This window comes from Hermetia illucens, chromosome 1 (assembly GCF_905115235.1).
Source record: "Hermetia illucens chromosome 1, iHerIll2.2.curated.20191125, whole genome shotgun sequence".
Taxonomy (NCBI): Eukaryota; Metazoa; Arthropoda; class Insecta; order Diptera; family Stratiomyidae; genus Hermetia; species Hermetia illucens.
In genome coordinates, this window is record NC_051849.1 from 67,914,629 (window position 1) to 67,933,035 (window position 18,407).

The 18,407-nt window shown below is 44.0% G+C and overlaps 2 protein-coding genes across 3 annotated transcripts in view; both read left to right on the forward strand.

Moving 5' to 3' along the window:
* LOC119646639 (cytochrome P450 4c3) overlaps positions 1–618 on the forward strand; it is a 77,508-nt gene extending 76,890 nt beyond the window's left edge. The window contains exon 8 of the mRNA XM_038047152.1: positions 39–618. Within this exon, the coding sequence (XP_037903080.1) occupies positions 39–379 (341 nt within the window). The 3' untranslated portion in view covers positions 380–618. The remainder of the gene's footprint in view (positions 1–38) is intronic.
* Positions 619–13,143: 12,525 nt separating this feature from the next.
* Positions 13,144–18,407, forward strand: part of LOC119649100 — a 33,043-nt gene continuing 27,779 nt past the window's right edge. For both annotated transcript variants that reach the window (XM_038051104.1, XM_038051112.1), the window contains exons 1-2: positions 13,144–13,376; positions 13,481–13,577. In XM_038051104.1, coding sequence (XP_037907032.1) covers positions 13,337–13,376; positions 13,481–13,577 — 137 coding nt within the window. In that variant the 5' untranslated portion in view covers positions 13,144–13,336. The remainder of the gene's footprint in view (positions 13,377–13,480; positions 13,578–18,407) is intronic.

Sequence of the window (18,407 nt, forward strand, 5' to 3'; positions counted from 1 at the left end):
ACATATCTACATCTAATTGACCTAATTCCATTCTTCAGCTGATTACACTGTACCTGCTGGAACCACAGCCATTGTCATGACATACATGCTCCACCGGCACCCAAAGGTCTTCCGTAAGCCAGAACAATTCAATCCAGACAACTTCTTGCCAGAGAACTGTGTTGGACGACACCCATTCGCCTACATCCCATTCAGTGCTGGACCAAGAAATTGTATTGGCCAGAAATTCGCCATTTTGGAAGAGAAAGCAGTCCTATCCACAGTCCTCAGAAAATATAAAGTTGAAGCAGTTGACCGACGTGAAGACTTGACACTCTTAGGTGAATTGATTTTGAGACCTAAAGACGGTCTTAGAGTTAAGATCACGCCCAGAAAGTAGGGGAGCTGAAAAGGCGAAAGTTAGCTTTGAATTTATAACTTAGGACATAGCTTTTTTATACCTAGTGAAGATGTAAGAGTGTAAGTAATGTATCGACGAATTTTGCGCTTAGGACTGATATTTAACAAAATTTTTAGATTATTTTATAAGTTGTACAAAACTACATATTAAATATACAAATGGGTACCTAATTTATATTTAATATGACATGGAGTGTTCTTGAATCTGCTACGCTGTAAATATAGTTTTGGCTAGTCTTTATGAATGAATTTCGCATTTTCATTTATAATTGAACCTTACACCTTATGCTTCTCTTTTTGCAATATTTGTATGTACTAATGTCAAATGAAAGTAAGTATCACAGGGTGATACCGTGACCTCGTACACGGCTAGCACAAATCCTGTGAAACGTATCCTGTATCTGAACATCGTCAGCTCTGCTATCGAATCCTACCCCCACCTCAACGCGGTGACCACTGGGTATTTTTCCACCAAAAAAGCAGATGGAGGAGGATGAAGACGAGCTTTCTACGCCTTAAACCGGAGAAAAAAACTACCGACACCGGCCCTCCCGGTAGTGGGTTGGGCAAAGCACTGGCAACGCCTTTTCGGAAAATATCAACGTGCCCAGAGACCCAGGCTACAGCCTCGAATTGGATGGATCAAACGGCAGCGACTTCGGCAACATAACTCTCTTTTGGGTCTTGAAATGTGCGATCCCGAACGGGTGCACTGCGAGAGCTTCCTCAGGAAGTATCCCTATACAACATCAGCATCCTCGCATTCCATGAGATGAAATGACTCGGGAGCGAAGTAAATGAGCGGCAAAGAGCGGGGAAACAGAGAATTCGGTGTCACCTTTGTTATTAACAACACATTTAGACGATTGGTAACTGTTTTCAAACCGATTTGTGAACGAATCTGTTTAATCAACTTGAAGATAAAGTTTTTCAATGTGTGGTATATCAACTGCCAGCGGAAGAAACAGATGATGTCGTTAAAGATGAATTCTACACCCGGCTGAATAGAATTTTTGACGGATTGCCCTCCAAGATTTCAATGCTAAAATTGGCAACGAACTGTCCCATTAAGGCATAACAGGAGGGCAGAAGCAAACGATAATGGCCAAAGACTCATTGACTTCAAGTCGAAAGACGATACGGTCAAAGTGGCTTACATGTTCACAATCAAGGCATATTTCAACGCACTACCTCATGCTGGTGTTGAGGAAAGTAGTAACCCTACTCTCAAAGGACGAAAATGAAAAATACAAAATCCAAAGGCGGATTACTACTGCTCATAAAGCTGCTGGGTGGATGCGAGACGTGGACCATGAAGCAAATATCAGATAAGCAGATCGAAATCTTCAAGAAGAAGATTTGATGACCTACCAGTATCAACGCTAGTAAGATTCCAGGCCAACGAATGCACGAGGGAAAGATTCCAAAACGAATGCTGACAGACTGAGCCGACAGTAGCCGACCAAAAGGGAAGGAAGGACTCAGTAGACGCAGATTGAAGATCAATTGTAAGATTTTCTAACTGGAAGACGCGGTCTTTGGATTGGAGGCGATGCACCCCGGAAGAGAAGGCTTGATTTGGATTGCAGTGCCATGCATTTACCCCACGCCACCCCAAAAATAATGCAAAGAACATTTAACATCGGCACTCGGACATTGGCCTCCCAAAGTCTTCGTCTCCGTTCTTCTCGGCCGAGCAATTTGCGTTGTACACTGAGTCCTTCTATCTGTTTCAGGATTCAGTGGAGCTTTCGAATATTAATATGATTGGTGACTTCAAACTCGTCGTGGTCAAAGGGTAGTACAGGTCCCAGGGCGAAACGTGCATTGGTACCCACGATGGAGCATAAAACCTGGGAAACGCCTGCTGAACCAATACCAACAGCTCAACTGCCAAAATGAAATGAAATGAAACCTGCTGTTATCAGCTTTGAAAACATAAGCGAATGGCTATGCACTCTGCGCTTGCGAGTCAAGTTTAGAAATATAAGCCTCATTAACGTTCACGCCCCTAGAGAAGGGACTGCAGAGTGGGAGAAGGATACTTCTACGAGGCAGTAGAACGAAATGATATCAAAATCATACTTGGGGATTTTAATAGCCAAGTAGGGAAGAAACCCATATTCAGGCGATGTTCATACGTTGGCTCCCATAGCTTACACCAATATACAAATGATAATAGACTGAATAGACGAAATGATTGTTGGGAGTACCTGGTTTGCGCGAAAAGCGGTCCACAAGCATACGTGGGCTTCTCCAGACGGGACCACGTGTTGATCAAACGCCGCCACCTCTCAGCCTTGATGAATGTCAGAACATATAGCGGGGCCAATATACACTCAGATCACTATTTCGTTGACATGTTGTTCCGAGCTCGAATAACAACACCACCTACAATCCCCTCTGACAATCAAGTGAGAGCTAACACTGAAGCCATCCACAACACAGCCCTCCCACCTATAAGAGGGAAATGCATGCCGCAATAACCGCAGTCAACAGAGGTCCTGGAGATGAAGCGTCAACAAATGATCTTCACAACTACTTGAAGAACGTTATCATAAATACGCCCACAAACATACTTGGCTCCAGTCGCAAAAGGGGTCGGAACGGTTGGTTTGACGATGAAGGTAAGCTAGCAACGGAACGGAAGAATGCCGCATACCGAGCAATAATTAATTCACAAAGAACGCCGGCACGAACTTCGGCGAGCGGAGAAACGACCTCACAGACAAAAAAAGAAAGCCTGGGAGAACCAACAGGTTTGCGAAGTCGAAAAGTACAGGGAGCAACCGCACCAGGCGCGCAAGTTTTACCAACAAGTCAGCAGGGTGAAGCCTTACACACCTCGATGTTCATCCTGTCGAGACAAAGAGGGAAATCTTATTTCCGACAGAATGGGCATATTGGAACGCTGGGATGAGTGCTTTGATGAACTACAACCAGAACATCGGCGAGTTGGAGGTCCCGCCAACTGAAGACGACGGACAAATACTGCCACCACCAAGTATCGAAGAAACAATCCGTGCAATTCATCGGCTTAAAAATCATAAGTCACCAGGATCCGATGGTATTACACCCGAATTGATTAAATATGGAGGCGACCAATTACACCAAGTGGTTCTTCAACTTGTGCTCAGAGTGTGGGACAGCGAATCAATGCCTGACGACTGGCAAACAGGCATTATCTGTCCCATACATAAAAAGGAGGATAACACGCAGTGCAGCAATTATCGAGGTATCACGTTGCTGAGAACCATCTATAAGATATTCTAGACTATCTTAATAATAATCGTTTGCACAACAATCCATATTGGATCAGGGCCTTGAAGTGTGTTAGAGCACTTCATTCAAGACCGAAACGGTACACTACAGTATACTGTAGGAAGCAATGTGGTCAGCATTGCGCTCGCCCGAGGTTATTACCCTGATTTGACTGAGGTACTCATTCACAGCTGAGTCGACTGGTATCCAATTCCAAATCACGATACAAATCCCACTGCCACCAGTGCGACTTAAACCGCGACCTGCCGCACGATAGCCTTGCTAGGCCGAATAGCCCCATACGCCCAGAACATCATTGGCCTATACCAAAGAGGCTTCACTCCTGGCAAATCAGCAACAGATCAAATTTTCTCCGTGCAGGAAGCGATGGAAAAATTGTTATAATATGGACATCAGTTGCACCATCTTTTCATCTCTCTCTCAAAATTCTACATGGTCATGAGAGAATTCGGTATCCTCACGAAATTAAGAAGACTGACTATGCTGACCCTGACCAATGTGCGAGGCCAGATAAAAGCAGCAGGAACACTCTCGAGACCATTCAAAATCAATAACGGTCCATGACAAGGGGATGCTCTATCATGTGTCCTCTTTAATCTGGCCCTGGGGAAAGTGAGTCGCGATCCACATCCGCCGCGAGATCTCGGGTTGCACATTAATGAAGGCAAGACGAAGTACATGGTGGCAACGTCAACGCTAAAGCCAAAGTTCAGCAAACAGAAGTTACAACTACAACTTTGAGACCATTGAAAATTTTTCGAGTCCGTAGCCTACATAGCGACGGAATCTATGAGCGATACCATGACCGTTTCGTTGTGGATAAAATCCGGCTCAACAGGTTGCGGTGGGCAAGGATGACCCAGGATGAGGATGACTCAGCCCGGAAAGTATATAAGGGCAATATCTATGGTAGGAAAAGAAGACGAGGCAGACCCTGCCTGAGATGGAGCGATGGCGTAGGTCAGGACGCCAGACAGCTTTTAGGGATATCGAATTGATGGATCTCGGCGCAAAACCGGAATGCCTGGAGTTCTTTATTAAGGCAGGCCTAGACCGGATACCGGTTGTTACGCCGTTGATGATGATGATGATGAATGAGGTATTGAATTATGTTTGGAGAAGAAAGGGTGACATCTATCTGATGCCTGTATGGTCAAAAAAAAAGTAAACATCCACCAGCAGTAATGATTCGTAGCTGCACTTCTGGAGAGCGACCTGATTCAATACAATTTATTGAAGATACATCACTATCTGGGCAGTACATTAACATAATACAGAAGATATTTGGGTCATATATAAACGAACTGCAGCTCTTGCATACAGAATATGCCTCCATCCAGAATGTCACACCATGTAACGGAGGTATGGCAAGCATGAATTATCTAAATTCACTGGATCTGGTATATTAGCGTAGAAACACTACACTTACAAATTTCAAAGAAAACATTAAGGATATATGGTATAATGGCGTTGATTTAAACCCAACACAAATTGTACTCGCAATATACTTGTTGACAAAAGAGATGCAATTCAAAATTAAGGCGGGGTTACAAAGTATTAAATGGAAAGAGATTTTAGGCTCTAACACATAATGTCACTCAAATAGCAAAGTAATGTTTTGTTAATCTAAATTGAAAACTTTGGTTTTTATTGCTGTCTAAATTTGAAACTGCATATTTTCTTAGCGATCAAGATTCAATGGACAGATACTCATACTGTACATATAGCTAACGAACTGCTCGATGTTGCATCGCGTCTCTCCCACTTTTCCCTATTTCCTTTCCCTTTATTATATCAAGCTTCACACAAGACCTCTGCGTAACTTTCGACGATAAGCTCCGCTTCGGCAGACACTACGCTGTCTACAATCGCATTTCCAAAATATCTGACTTTGATTCGTTCCAAACTTCCTGAACACTTTTCAACCCCCTCGCATTCTTGAGAATTGCTTCGACATTTGGTCTCCTTTCCGCAACTGTGATCCTCTTACCATGGAAAAAAGTCCAAAGCAATTTCGCCCGATCACTCTTCTTTCAAAGGAATTTCTGCGGCGTTTCTCCTCTTGCCAGTAACTGGGTATTGCAGGATGACCGCAACAAGATCCTGGGAAGAGGATTGTCCCAGCATGCTACGCTAATTAATTTTAATTAGAACGCAGATTCTCGGTCTCGAGGATCTCTCTTCGAAGAAGATCCTAGCTCCCTTTACTAATCCAATACCATAGAAATATATAGGGCAACTTTGCCTTCCTGCCAGTAGATTGGAAGAGGCTTTGGCATGCTGCAGGTTAATTTACCTAACTTTTACGTTTGTAGACATAGATAATGCAGCATAAAACCTTGGAAACGCCTACTGAACCAACATCAACAGCTCAACTACCAAACCCTATTTCCAGCTTCACATGGTAATCGCTGGGAGTTCTCTCCTAATGAAAAATTGCAGATGTAGATGGATGTACTAAGTGGTCTTTCAGGTTGTAGGTTATGCAGGGCTGACAATCCTACCGAAGTTACGGTGCCACAAAAAGAGCTTCGGACTAGACGGATTCTATAACGACGGACCCGGCAACGAAAACGGACTATGTGCGTATTTTGCCATGGAACATGTGCTCGCTATACATATCAAATGCTGCACAGCAGCTAGTCGATACCCTGCCCCAATATAAGGCTGATGTGCCATCTCTCCGAATTGATGAATGTTAGAACACATAGGGGTCAAATATAGACTCGGATCACTATCTCGTTGGCTTAGGCTGGAAGTTCAACACCGCTGAACTGAAAATGCCGGACAAATACAGCCACCACTAAGTATGGAGGAAACAGTCCGTGCAATTCAAAGTCTGGAAACCCATAAGTCGGCAGGAGCCCATAGAATTATAGCCGAATTGGTCAAATATTTAGGTGATCAATATTAATGTCAGCGGTAGTGGCCTGCTCAGAACTGAGCGATTTAAGTATCTCGAATCAATGTTGTCAACCAATGCTGAACTCCGTTATGAAATTGCTTCACGCATTAACCGATGAAGTGGTGTTCCACAACTGGCGTTTTTTGTAATCGGCGTACGAGTGTCAACGAACATCTCAAATCGGAAATGCCCTCTGTACCGCATTGATCTCAAACTAATAAAGTTTTTGGCGGCAGTCGATCAGGGGTGGTATAACACCTCTGAGGGTACTAGCACCTTAGAACCCATCCACATCAGAGAGGCATCATCCAGGGGTATTCATTGAATAATGGAAAGAAAGAGGAAGGAGAAAAAACTTGAGAGAGTATAGGAATTTTCATTTCTGCTACTACGCAAAGTATGTGCGGCCGCTCAAACTACATTTACAATATTGTATAGTCGATGTATGTAAAACTAACGGCCTGGTTAAGGCCTCACACGACTCCTCGTGGTGGCTGCTGGAAACCATCTTCGGACGGGCTAAGAGTGTGTAGGGTCGGGCTGGGAGTAGGCCCATCCAACTGACGAGGATCTGCTTGTCTGCTGGTCATGTATTTGGGGCAAGTAGATACGGCGGGGGGGATGGACCGAGGCAACAGCCCGAGGATCGTCCTCTCTGCACTGGAGAAAATGCTAATAGGACTCCAAACCAAGGTGGAACAGCATAGCAGAGGAACTAGTGGTTTCTAGCCTGGAATCCACTGCCGTCAAACTGGATGTAATGAGTACCAGACATAGTACTCCTAAACCGAAACCCTTGACGTCGGAGGACTCCTCAAAAGTGAAAAACTACTAAGAAGCGAAAGTCCACTGGTGTCCTGCTCAAGAGCCAGTACCAGAAGGCCAGGCATATTCTTAGCAAGATGGCTAAGAATAAGGAGACCAGTATTGTCGACGAGCGGGATGAAAAAGATCTCGCTAAATACTAGGCGATTGTTGAGGAATACAACAGCAAACCCCTGGCAGACGAGCAGAAGACGAACCCCATCGCTCTGAACTGCAATTGATCTCAATATGAGGTCGAGCGCGATCACAAGCGGAGCAGAGTCGGTAATAGCTCAGACGCTAAACAACGTCTGAAGAAAAGTGCGCAGCAACAGTCAGCCGACGGGCCGCAAACTACGAACCCCTTCAGCAATGTTACCTGGACACCGAATGCAAACACACGGGATTCATCCCCTGCTTTGATTCCTCTCAGGTGATCCGTGGGTAAAAGTGTTCCGCTCTGCAAAACCTGACGACGACCTAGATCCAATCGACGCCGCCAACGAGGTGTTGGAGGGGATGAGAATTGACGGTCCGATGGGAACTGACGAATCCCCCACGCAAGCAAGCAAGTGCAGAGAATGTGTAAATTTCCTCGGCTTACATGACTCACGACCGATCACCACAGCATAGCAACCAAGAAGGCCAACCTGTTGACAGGCTGCGGCGCCAATGCAAGGCATACACTTTGGGGCAGCTACGAAATTAACGAAAGGGGTGAGTCATTCTTTAATTTTATTATTACTTCAAACCTATCGGTGTGTAACAGGGGCAGTACACCAACCTTCCATTTCCCCAAGTCGGAGAACTGTGACGGTTGGGAGGAGGTCCTTGATATCACCCTAATAACTGAAAATGGGATTCTTAGGGTGGAGGACTGGAGAGTGTCCGACCGGGGATCCTTCTCAGTCTCAGATACTTTTCAGTCTAGATCTCACTATAGAGATCTCAAAACCCTTCAAAGACCCCAGGAGGGTCGACTGGAAAAACTTTGTTTAAGTAATTAAGAGCAAACTCTTCAATGCACAAAGTGGTAAGATTGGAATGACAGACGAACTAGAGTCAAAGGTCGGGGCTCTGGAAAAGGTATTCGATACCGCCTTTAAAGTCTCGTGCTACTAAGTAAGGCAAAAAGACACTACCACCGTCGTGGAATGAAGATCTCTGACCAGAGAAAACTTCAACATCTGCTACAGGCATAAATATTAGTTGCATATACATATTGGTTGGACTATTGTCAGAACATCGAAAGCACCATGAGTCCGCGAAGGGCTTTTGACCAATAAGCCTGACCTCTTTCGTGCTGAAGACCCTAGTGTGCGTCCTGGACATACACTTCAGGACGATTATGGAGAGATCGCCTTTCTCTAAATCCCAGCATGCCTACCTCAAAACAAAAATCGACAGAAACCCCCCTCCACGAGGAATTGGTTGAGCGGTCGCTGCAGTACAAGCAGTATACCCTAGCTGTCTTCTCGGATATAGAGGGAGCTTTCGACAACGTTAGTACCAAGCCACCAAGGACGCCTTGACCAGTATTGGATTGGAGGTGTATCTTACGCATTGAATTATATCCATGCTAAGTATCAGGATAATCCAGTCGGATCTGTTAGGCAACCACTTGACCAGAGCTGTGAACAGAGGCACGCCCAAGGGTGGCGCCATCTCTCCGGTGCTCTGGTTAATAGTAATGGACGAAATTTAACAAACGTTGGACAGCAGCGGGTGAAAGTGGTGGCGTATACCGACGACTTGTGATATTAATGTCAGTGATGTTTCCGTCCATTATGAGCGATATCATGGAAGCAGCGTCGCGAAAGATGTGCCTGTGTGCTGCAAGATGCGGACTCGGCATAAACCCAACAAAAACGGGACTGATGCTATTCACCATCAAAACAAGGATACCTGAATTCCACTTACCGCGGCTGATGAACAAAGGTTGATTTGTCCGATCCTAACATACGGCTCTATTGTATGGTGCCAGGATTTGAACAAAAAATACAATAGGATGAAGCTTAATAGGATGCAAAGAACTGCGTGTGCATGTGCTACTGGGACTCTGCAGTCCTGCCCAGCAGATGCCCTCAATGTACTCCTACGTCTCCTCCCCCTAGACCTCCACATTTAATACATTGCAGCGTGCAGTCAGACTACGTGAGTCCGGATGCTGGGCAGCGAAGTCCTACGGCCACAGTAACATCCTAGACGAAGTACCTCGGGAAATCTGGACATTTCCCACGGGCTCGAATACGCACAGTGTATCTGAGTCATATGGTCTCCCAGGTTTCGCCAGTATATTCTAAGTGGAAGTACTGGCGATATTGAAAGTCCGTCGATGGCTGGAGCGAGATTCGAGCCCCAAGCGTAACATAGCTATTTTGACCAACGGCCAAGCGGCCATCAAGGAGAATTTGGCCCGCTTATAACATAGTCCGATCATGAGAGCCCCTGTGCCAGACGTGTGCAAATGCATTCAAGATTACGGCGGTCTGCACGGAGCACTAGTCCATAGGGGATCATGCCGCCAGGCTCAGCATACGCTACAATCCGCATTGCCGAAACTGCGGAGAAGGAAGGCAAACCCTCGTGCACTTTCTCTGCGATTTTCCAGCTATAGCTAAAGTCTGGCTACGGACACAGATTTATTGCTGCAGGGTGGGAGAGCTGCTTTTCTTCGTGAATGCTGAGGGCTGGCTCTGAACATGCGAGTCGGCTAGACTCTGCCTCTCTGCTCTCATAACAGGAGTCACCGTCTTAAGAGTTTGTGGCATCAAAACGGGGCACCACAGCGCTAATTGCGCCCCTCGCAGCGGCCACTGATACCTATGTACCTACCTACCCCTACTAACAATAAGTTTTAATTACAATCATGACAGTATGGAGCTATGTACTCAAGTAGAAGTTAGCCATTAAATTAAAGAACAAGCAGTTGTAGCGAATTTCAGGAAAATAACAAAAAGAAAAACAAATCTAGTGACGAAATAAGTTAGATCGTTTCAACAAAACAACATTTGTAATTGATTAAGAGTCAAGAAAATAGAATATTATTAACTTTATTTGAACAGGTATGGGGGTATTTCGGAGCCTAAGCACCATATAACGGCACGCGCTCTCCATCTCTCCTACAAATGTCAAAACTAACACCGGCTACACGGGAAGACGGGGCCACTCGTCACGTAGGTACAAAAATCGGCCCAGGGCTAGTCCTTCTCCATCAATCCCTAGCGGGTTAGTTTTTTTATGATTTTGCCCCCACCCTTATTAGGTCGTTAGGCAGTTTAGCTCCCTTGGCAAGGACGTGTTCGATGTCTGTCTGTCTGTCTGTCTGTCTGTCTGTCTGTCACACCCGATTTATTCGGAAACGGCTAGACGGATTGTCACGAAAATTGGTGAGAGTATGTAATCTGGTGATCCCTTTACATGCAGTAAGTGGCGCCATCTTGTGTTAAGTTTAAGGGGGGCTCCCCGTACATGTGAATGGAGGGTGCAAATTTTTTTTTCACAGAATGTAGCCATGTAGGGTATCAAATGAAAGGTCTCAATGAGTACTTTTCGAATCTGGTTCAATATTTGATATTAGATGAAACATAGGGGTGTGAGGGTTCAAAATATGACCCACAAAAAGTGTAACAGGTCTCGTTCTCAGAACCTATCCAATCGAAAAATCTGAAAAAAATCACAGTGGTGCATCTCTACGAAATCTAGGCCTCAAAATATATCCGGTTCCGATATCTGCACAAATAAAGTTAATAATAGTATATTTCCACATTTTAGAAATTTACCCGGCACCCCCCTTATGTTCATCCCAGAAGTACAGAATTTGGCATGTGTGTAATGAAGAATATAATGCACAGTTTGGTTTGAAGAAAATCCAACTATTATTAACAAAGTTATAGGGGGTGAAACTTTACAATTTTTTGTGAATTTCGTGCACTCTACAACCCGCATGACGTCATCATCACATATCAATTCGTCAATATCACAACGAAATGAATTCTTATGAATTGGGTCGCAGAGAATTATTTTGTTTTAGTTTTTTAGTTATTTGTCAACCAGATGTGTGTATGTAGGTATATAGTATATGCGTGCTAATGAACTTTGCGGGTAGTGCCTAATTTAGTTAGATATAAGACGTAAATCGGAAATATGGGTATGATAAATTTAGATACGTGCATATATGTGTACAGTAGGTAATAGGCAGTTTGTTTGTTTAGGGTGAGCGTGATATCTATGGCTCTAATATGTACGTATGTCTCGTAGTTTGGAAAAATATGAAGGATCATGTTGGATTTGTAACTATATACGGACAGAAAAATGTGCGTCTCTTACATAAGATGAACACAAAACCTTTATACCCGAAGCGCGAGCTTCCGGTATTCCGACTTGTTTTATCATAGTATTGAGTCTATGCACTTGAGTAAAATCTCTGTGTTCTCACAGGGAGATAATATATCTGAACCTTGTGCTAGCATTCGGGTTAGCTCCAGCGCGTGCTATCCAGTTCGACATATTATCCCTCGCAATCAGTGTTCACGACTGGCAAACCTGTTAGGAAAGTTTGGTTGATTGACAGCATTGGACACCGTATTGGTGCCAAAGTGATGCAACGCGTGACTCTCATTGTAACAGTGATACACGGCAACACGTGAATTGTCGATTTACATTTGTCGAACAGGAGGATGTGTGCTGAGGAACTCTTCACTCGGAGGCACTTATGTGTGCCATTCGGGGTGGCGTGATCGACACCCGAACTTAGACCTGTAAAAAGCTTATAATGAAAGAGCGGATGGCGCGGTGTTAGAGACGTTGAACCATCTCATTTCTAGGTGCACTGTAATGGCGTCGGTGCAATACACGAACAGACATATTGCTGTATGTAAAGTGATCCACCAAAACCGTGCATACAAGCATGAGTTGATCATGGGGACATGTCCAGATTACCGATATGGGCCGCAGGAAGTACTTGACACTGACAAGCCTGACGTGCTGTTAGTTGATAAGACTGGCTGTTCCGCGTATATTACTGATGTTGCTATCCCCCATAATAGCAACATTGAACGGAAATACGTGGAGAAGGCGAATTATGAGCCACCGGCTTGGAAAATCAAAGAAACTTGCAATTTCGGGAGGGTGGTTGTAGTTCCCATAATATTGTCAGCTACAGGTATTGTAACTAAATTCCTTACGGTTTCCCTAGATGTCCTCGGACTTTCATACATTCTGGTTCAAACCATGCAGAAATTGCCCATTTTTCAAATGTGCTCGATGTTGCGGGGGTTTTCGACGGATTCTGCCATTAACTTACAACCGGCCACCACTACCAGGGCCTTTTTATCTTCTAAATAGGTAGGATCGTCAGGCTTAGCACTTAGTGCTAGTATTAGGTAAAATCCGGCATCTGCCAACATTGTGATAACTCGGAAAATAATATGAATTATTAAAGTTTTTCTTTCAATGAATTGTAAATTAATTTCAGTCGTTACTCCAAAGATAGATATAAAGAGAATTCGCAGCAATTGAACATTTTGGATTAGATTGCATTTCTAATCTTTTAGCTTTTTTTCTATTTGAAATAACCAAGCGAGGCGGATAGATTCAAACTTATATCTGTGATCTGAACCATCTTGTTTTAGAGATCCCATTACCGTTGCTACAGCCATCTCTGCGTTCAATATAAAATCCGCGGTTGAGTGACAGCTGACTGCGTGTCGATACTGCAGTTCGGCCGCTGTGTCATTTCCTTAATGTCAAGTCGGGTTTACTATTGAAGGGGGACATTTCGCTAAGTCGCCATTTCGAGAACATCATCCGACTTGATTGGACTGCGCAAAGAAGAGTCTGTCCGCCGTTCGGAACTTTGTCCAGTTATTGTCTTTTATCAGTTTAAAGTGTCCGTGCCGCATAAGAAAGAATTCGCCGCGAGATTAGTTGTGTGAAAGCCACAAAATGAAGTTGCTTCTGGTGGCCTTCTGCGCCGTTCTCTTGGGTGAGTTGTTTTTTCTGATTCAGATGCGCGAATCGAAAGTTATACGTTTTTGCTAAGTGGTAGGTTTCGTGTGGCTGGTTTTTGATCCATTTGCGTCTTTTCAGGGGTGGCGACAGGCCTGACGACTTTCGGCCGGAATCCGCAGCTCCTGGGAGCCAAACAGTGCACCTGGGGGCCCACGTACTGGTGTTCCAATATCACGTAAGTTGTTTTTGCTTTGCTAGCATTGTTTACGCTCTGAGAAGTGTGGCGTTTCGTCATTGCTACGGCTTCAGTAGCAGTTTCCTGCAGAACATGAGAATTCTCTAGTTTTGTTGGCTCGGAAAAAGCCTCGCAGTTTTTAACAATGGACGCAGTGACGGTTTTTTATGAGCATTTGACTCCCTTCGTCACGGGATCGGCGGACCAACCGCCGCTTGTTTTGTTGCTTAGACGGTGTTATCACTTCCTTTCTCTCCGACGGAAAGAAAGCTTTGTTTTCTGTCTTGTGAGAGTTATCAGACGACGTCAGTCTTCTCCCGCGGTGATAACCTCTAGCCGGCGATTGTGCTATTTTAGACGAGAAAGCAAACAAAAGCGTTTCACGAAAATTTGTCTGCTTCAAATAGACGCCGTGTCGCAGCAGCTGATTTTTGGGGATTGTGCAAACGCCAATGGAATTCTACGCCGCGCAGTGAATGTCGCAAATAGCTTCCCTTTGAACCCCGTCACGGGTAAAAACTGCACACAGCTGCTCTGGCTGAGTGACTAATGTCGAGATCAAATGAAAACATGAATAAGCTTCGCACACACGTCGCATTTCTAATGAATTGCTCGCCGATTTGCTTGATTGCTGGATAACTCGATATCTGGCCTCGGAACTCTTTGTTGAATGGAGTGCGACGTATCACGAGTTTACACTTTGTATGCAGCGGGCAGACCGCGGCAGCAGTTTCAAGATAGCTCGTGAGCTGCTTTCTGTTCGCGCCTGCTTTGGCAACATGCACTCGGGCCGTGCCTATGTGTGTTTCGCTTATCACAGCTGTCCACGGGGGGATGGGGAGCTCTCCGACTATCATCGTCCGTAAATGACAAATATGCCTCCAGATTACATTTGTAAACTTTGACTGCAAATAAGAGCCGAATATTGCCCATGCTTGCGAGTAAACGTTAGCCAGTTTGGCCTTGGAAGTGGTTCAAATCACAACAACCGAAAACTTTGTGTTTACAAAAATCGATAGTTCTGATGCAATCACGTTTGCGGCGCAGAAGATTGAATTATTTAAAGGTGAAATGATGTTGCTATGATTTCGAGGAAAAATTCAATTTGTTATCTGTACACCATTCGATTCGCCTTTCGATTCGATTTTGTAGATATATTTGAAAAATCCATGAAGGAAAGCAAACTCGTGGTCGGAATTTCATCAAAAGTTCTGAAGAGTACAATCATTGGTACGGTACCTTTTGTGGAGTTTAAACGCCAGTTCTAATTTCTATATTATGAGTACCGGGGAATTACCTCAAGCCGGTGTCTTTTGGGGAAAATTGATTCATTAGCGCTTATGACTTGTGAACGTTCGATGGGTGTTTCCCGCCCAGTCGAAAAGACAAATAGATTTTACTATCTATGACCTAGAAATCATCCGGTGTGCTCTCTTCATAACGACTCGAATCTTTTAGAAACTATGGGAAGCATGTAGGAGAGAGTAATACTAATGGACATTCGAAGAAGTTTCTAGAACTGTTCGACAGGAGTTTCTAGCGAGTTTCCGCTGCAAAACCCACAAGAAACAGAGATATATGTATTATTATATTCAATACTCCGCCATAATATAGTGCCAAGCCTGTTTCAGAGGAGGGAAAAGTCACTCCAGTCGGAACGGTGGTTAACACCTTGGCGCCTCAGGAATGCATCCGCATTAATGGTATTTCCTATTAAGACGGGAAGTCGATCCCCCTTTGAAGCAGTGGTTTCCCTTTGAGTTGGCGGTTGTGGAATTTGTGGGTTAGCAACTGGTCTTTCGGCCACGACCCTTTGTTTTCGTCAACATTATAATTGAATTTTGGTGTATGCCAATTCTTCTCGATGGCGATAAAGTTTCGGGGCTATATTTAATGCCCTATCTCATTGTTTAGCGTTCTCTAGTTCTAGGAACCGGTATTCCACAGAATACTAACTGCGAGATTCCGGTCCAGGAGAACGGATATCTCTATCGCAATGTTACACAACAGCGGAGACTTCGCCTTGTTCCGACATGTAATTAGGAAACATGGCCTTGTGGAATGCAACGACAACTCCCATCGCCTCAGATCGGCTGTCATTCGACAGTTTGTTGACCGGACGGCAAACATCTTGAACAGCCCGCCATCAAAAGTACTTTCTTTTGGGCTCAAATGAATTTGTTGTTCATGTGCCGAAGGGGTGTCATAAGTTCTGACCGTCTGCCGGGATATAGAATCGGGTCGACCAGTGTCGGGAACTGAAGGCTCTTATTGCTATTGCGATCATTTTCAAAAACTGTTTCATATTACCCCCGAAAACACTTCGCGGCCATAGAAATGAAAAAGCACCCTAACACTATTAACCTGGACCAGGATTAGAGCCTGAATTCATTATGGAACATTATAAATTAGGTCAACAACAGGATCTTATAATTATGAAATATGGAATATAGACCTAGACAAAGACGCTGAGCACCAGTCTCAGGTCTACTCTGAAAAAATGAGCTGGAATTCACACGAAACGTCGGAAAAAAGCAAATTAAAAGCCTCAAACCCAAAAGGTTTTGTTTTGTTTTCTTGGGGAGCCCTGTTGTGCTGCGAGCTGCGGCTTAAGAATACACTCAAAATCCTTCCTGGTTGTGGTAAAAGGCGAATAAAAGCGATAAACCTTTGTGGACTAGCAACCTGCAAAAATTGAAACTTTATTTTTACCGAAAACACAATTCGTCAGATAGGGCTGAACTCACGGCTACGACCTTTGGCTATTGAAAACGGACTATGACGGTTTCTGACATGTACACAAGCTTCTCGTTAATGTAGCGAAGGTCCTCAAATGGGAATTCAAAAGATATAAGCTGGACGTTTTTGGCCTAAGTAAAGTAAGATGGTCGGACTCAGGAGAGTACTCCTCTCCCTCTTGATAATCTGAATGCCGCTTATGTTCAATTCCATCTTGCATCCATTACTTCTCGCAGGGTTGGGGAGCTGCGACCCCCTAAGTTCTACATCGACCACTTCTGTCATCCAACTGTCGTGCGAGCGGGCTGCCATCAAAATTCTCCTTTCTCGGGTCCTACATAGATCGTCGACCTCGCCCCGAAGGGGCATCATAAGATCTAACTGACTGCAGAATCGTTGAAACGGATCGATGAACGAAAGGGGTTCACGGCTCTATTGACGGCTGCGAATGATTACGGGCGTGATGCGCTCGAACTCCGATGTCGAGCGAAATCCCGAGAAGTTCAGCGTAGTGTGCGACGGGACAAGAGAGAATTTGCTATTGCGCTGGTCAGGGAAGCGGAAAATGCCGCAGATCGCAATGATTTCAGGAAGAGCAGCGAGATTGGGAGGCTGACGCTCTACCCCTTAACTATCGTGCAGATAGAGTTGGATTGACGATAAACAACAACAAAACCATGGTTCTCTGTCGTGGTGATTGCATTCTCTATATCTACATTAATGGGCAGAACATCGAAAGCGTAGATCAATTTGTATATTTAGGAAGCGTGGTTTCTGCCGATGGTTTCACTGAACTAGGTGTTGCCCGTCAACTTATCATGAATTTATGGAGCTTAATTTCATTACATTCAACTCTGGGTTCCTGATCTCACACGCCCAACGTGCCATTGCCCAAGGGCTCGTTGACACTCTAAAAGCAGAATTCAACTTCCCTGAAACTACCTGGAAGGACCCCAAATCCGACGCTGCTCTTTTAGTCAGGGAAGATTATGATTTTGAGGAAGTCGTCATCAAAAACCTGCCGCTGCTACGGCAATAGTTCAAACGACTGATGATATGCCCATTTCGACAGTTCTCGCTTATATCAAATGTAGATTCATAACTGGACAACTTGGCCACATTTTGAAATGGTTGCAAAATTTCCAGTTAAAATTTAAATACAGTCGAACCTTGATAATTCGAAACTTAAATATTTCGAAATCGTAGATAATTCGAACTTTTGGTCGATAATTCGAAGCCTTTTTGAATAATTCGGGGAATTAAAAAACTTGATTTGTGTGGATTTCGTACGAAAAGGTTTTCAAAAAATTCGTAGGTATACTAGAGTTGAGGCGTTTTACGAAGCTCATGACATCGTAAACTATTCAAAGTTGTTGTATGTATGTATATACATGCTTCCTGTATTTAGGTACCTACTCCCAACTTCTGTAATTTGAATTTTGGATAATTCTAAGTTGATTGATCTCTTCGACTACAAATTAACCAGGTTCGACTGTACCTCATCGTCGATGACGGCTTCAATTCAAGACACACCTTCTGGGGTAATGCAGCAGTTAATCAAACTAAGGAAACTCTTCTTAAATGGACCCGCGACGTTCACACACCAATCTACCTTGAGCGTGATCTTACATAATCACCACAAAAGTTGAATTTAAAAAAAAATAGCAACCACCTCTAATGTATTGGACAAAGAAATAGACATTTGAAGTGATGCAAAGTCCTCGCGGAATCCTTTGAGCGAAATTCAATGCACCCCCTCCTTATAACTTGAACAGTCAAAGATTTCATTTCCGTAAACTCTTATATACGAACTATTAGGTTGTTGCAAATGAAATGTCGGATATTTGAGTAAAATTTCAAAAAACTATAACTTTTATGAAAATTAATTTTATTAGTCAAAATAAGAACCAGCAGCTTCAATGCACTTCTCCCAACGAGATACAAGGGCATTTATTCCAGTTTCGTAAAAGTCTGGGTTTCTAGAGCTAAGAAATTCTTCAAAGGCACTTTTGACAGCTACTTCATTGCTGAATTGTTTCCCCGCCAAAAAGTGATCCAAATGCTTAAAAAAGTGGTAGTCGGTTGGCGAGA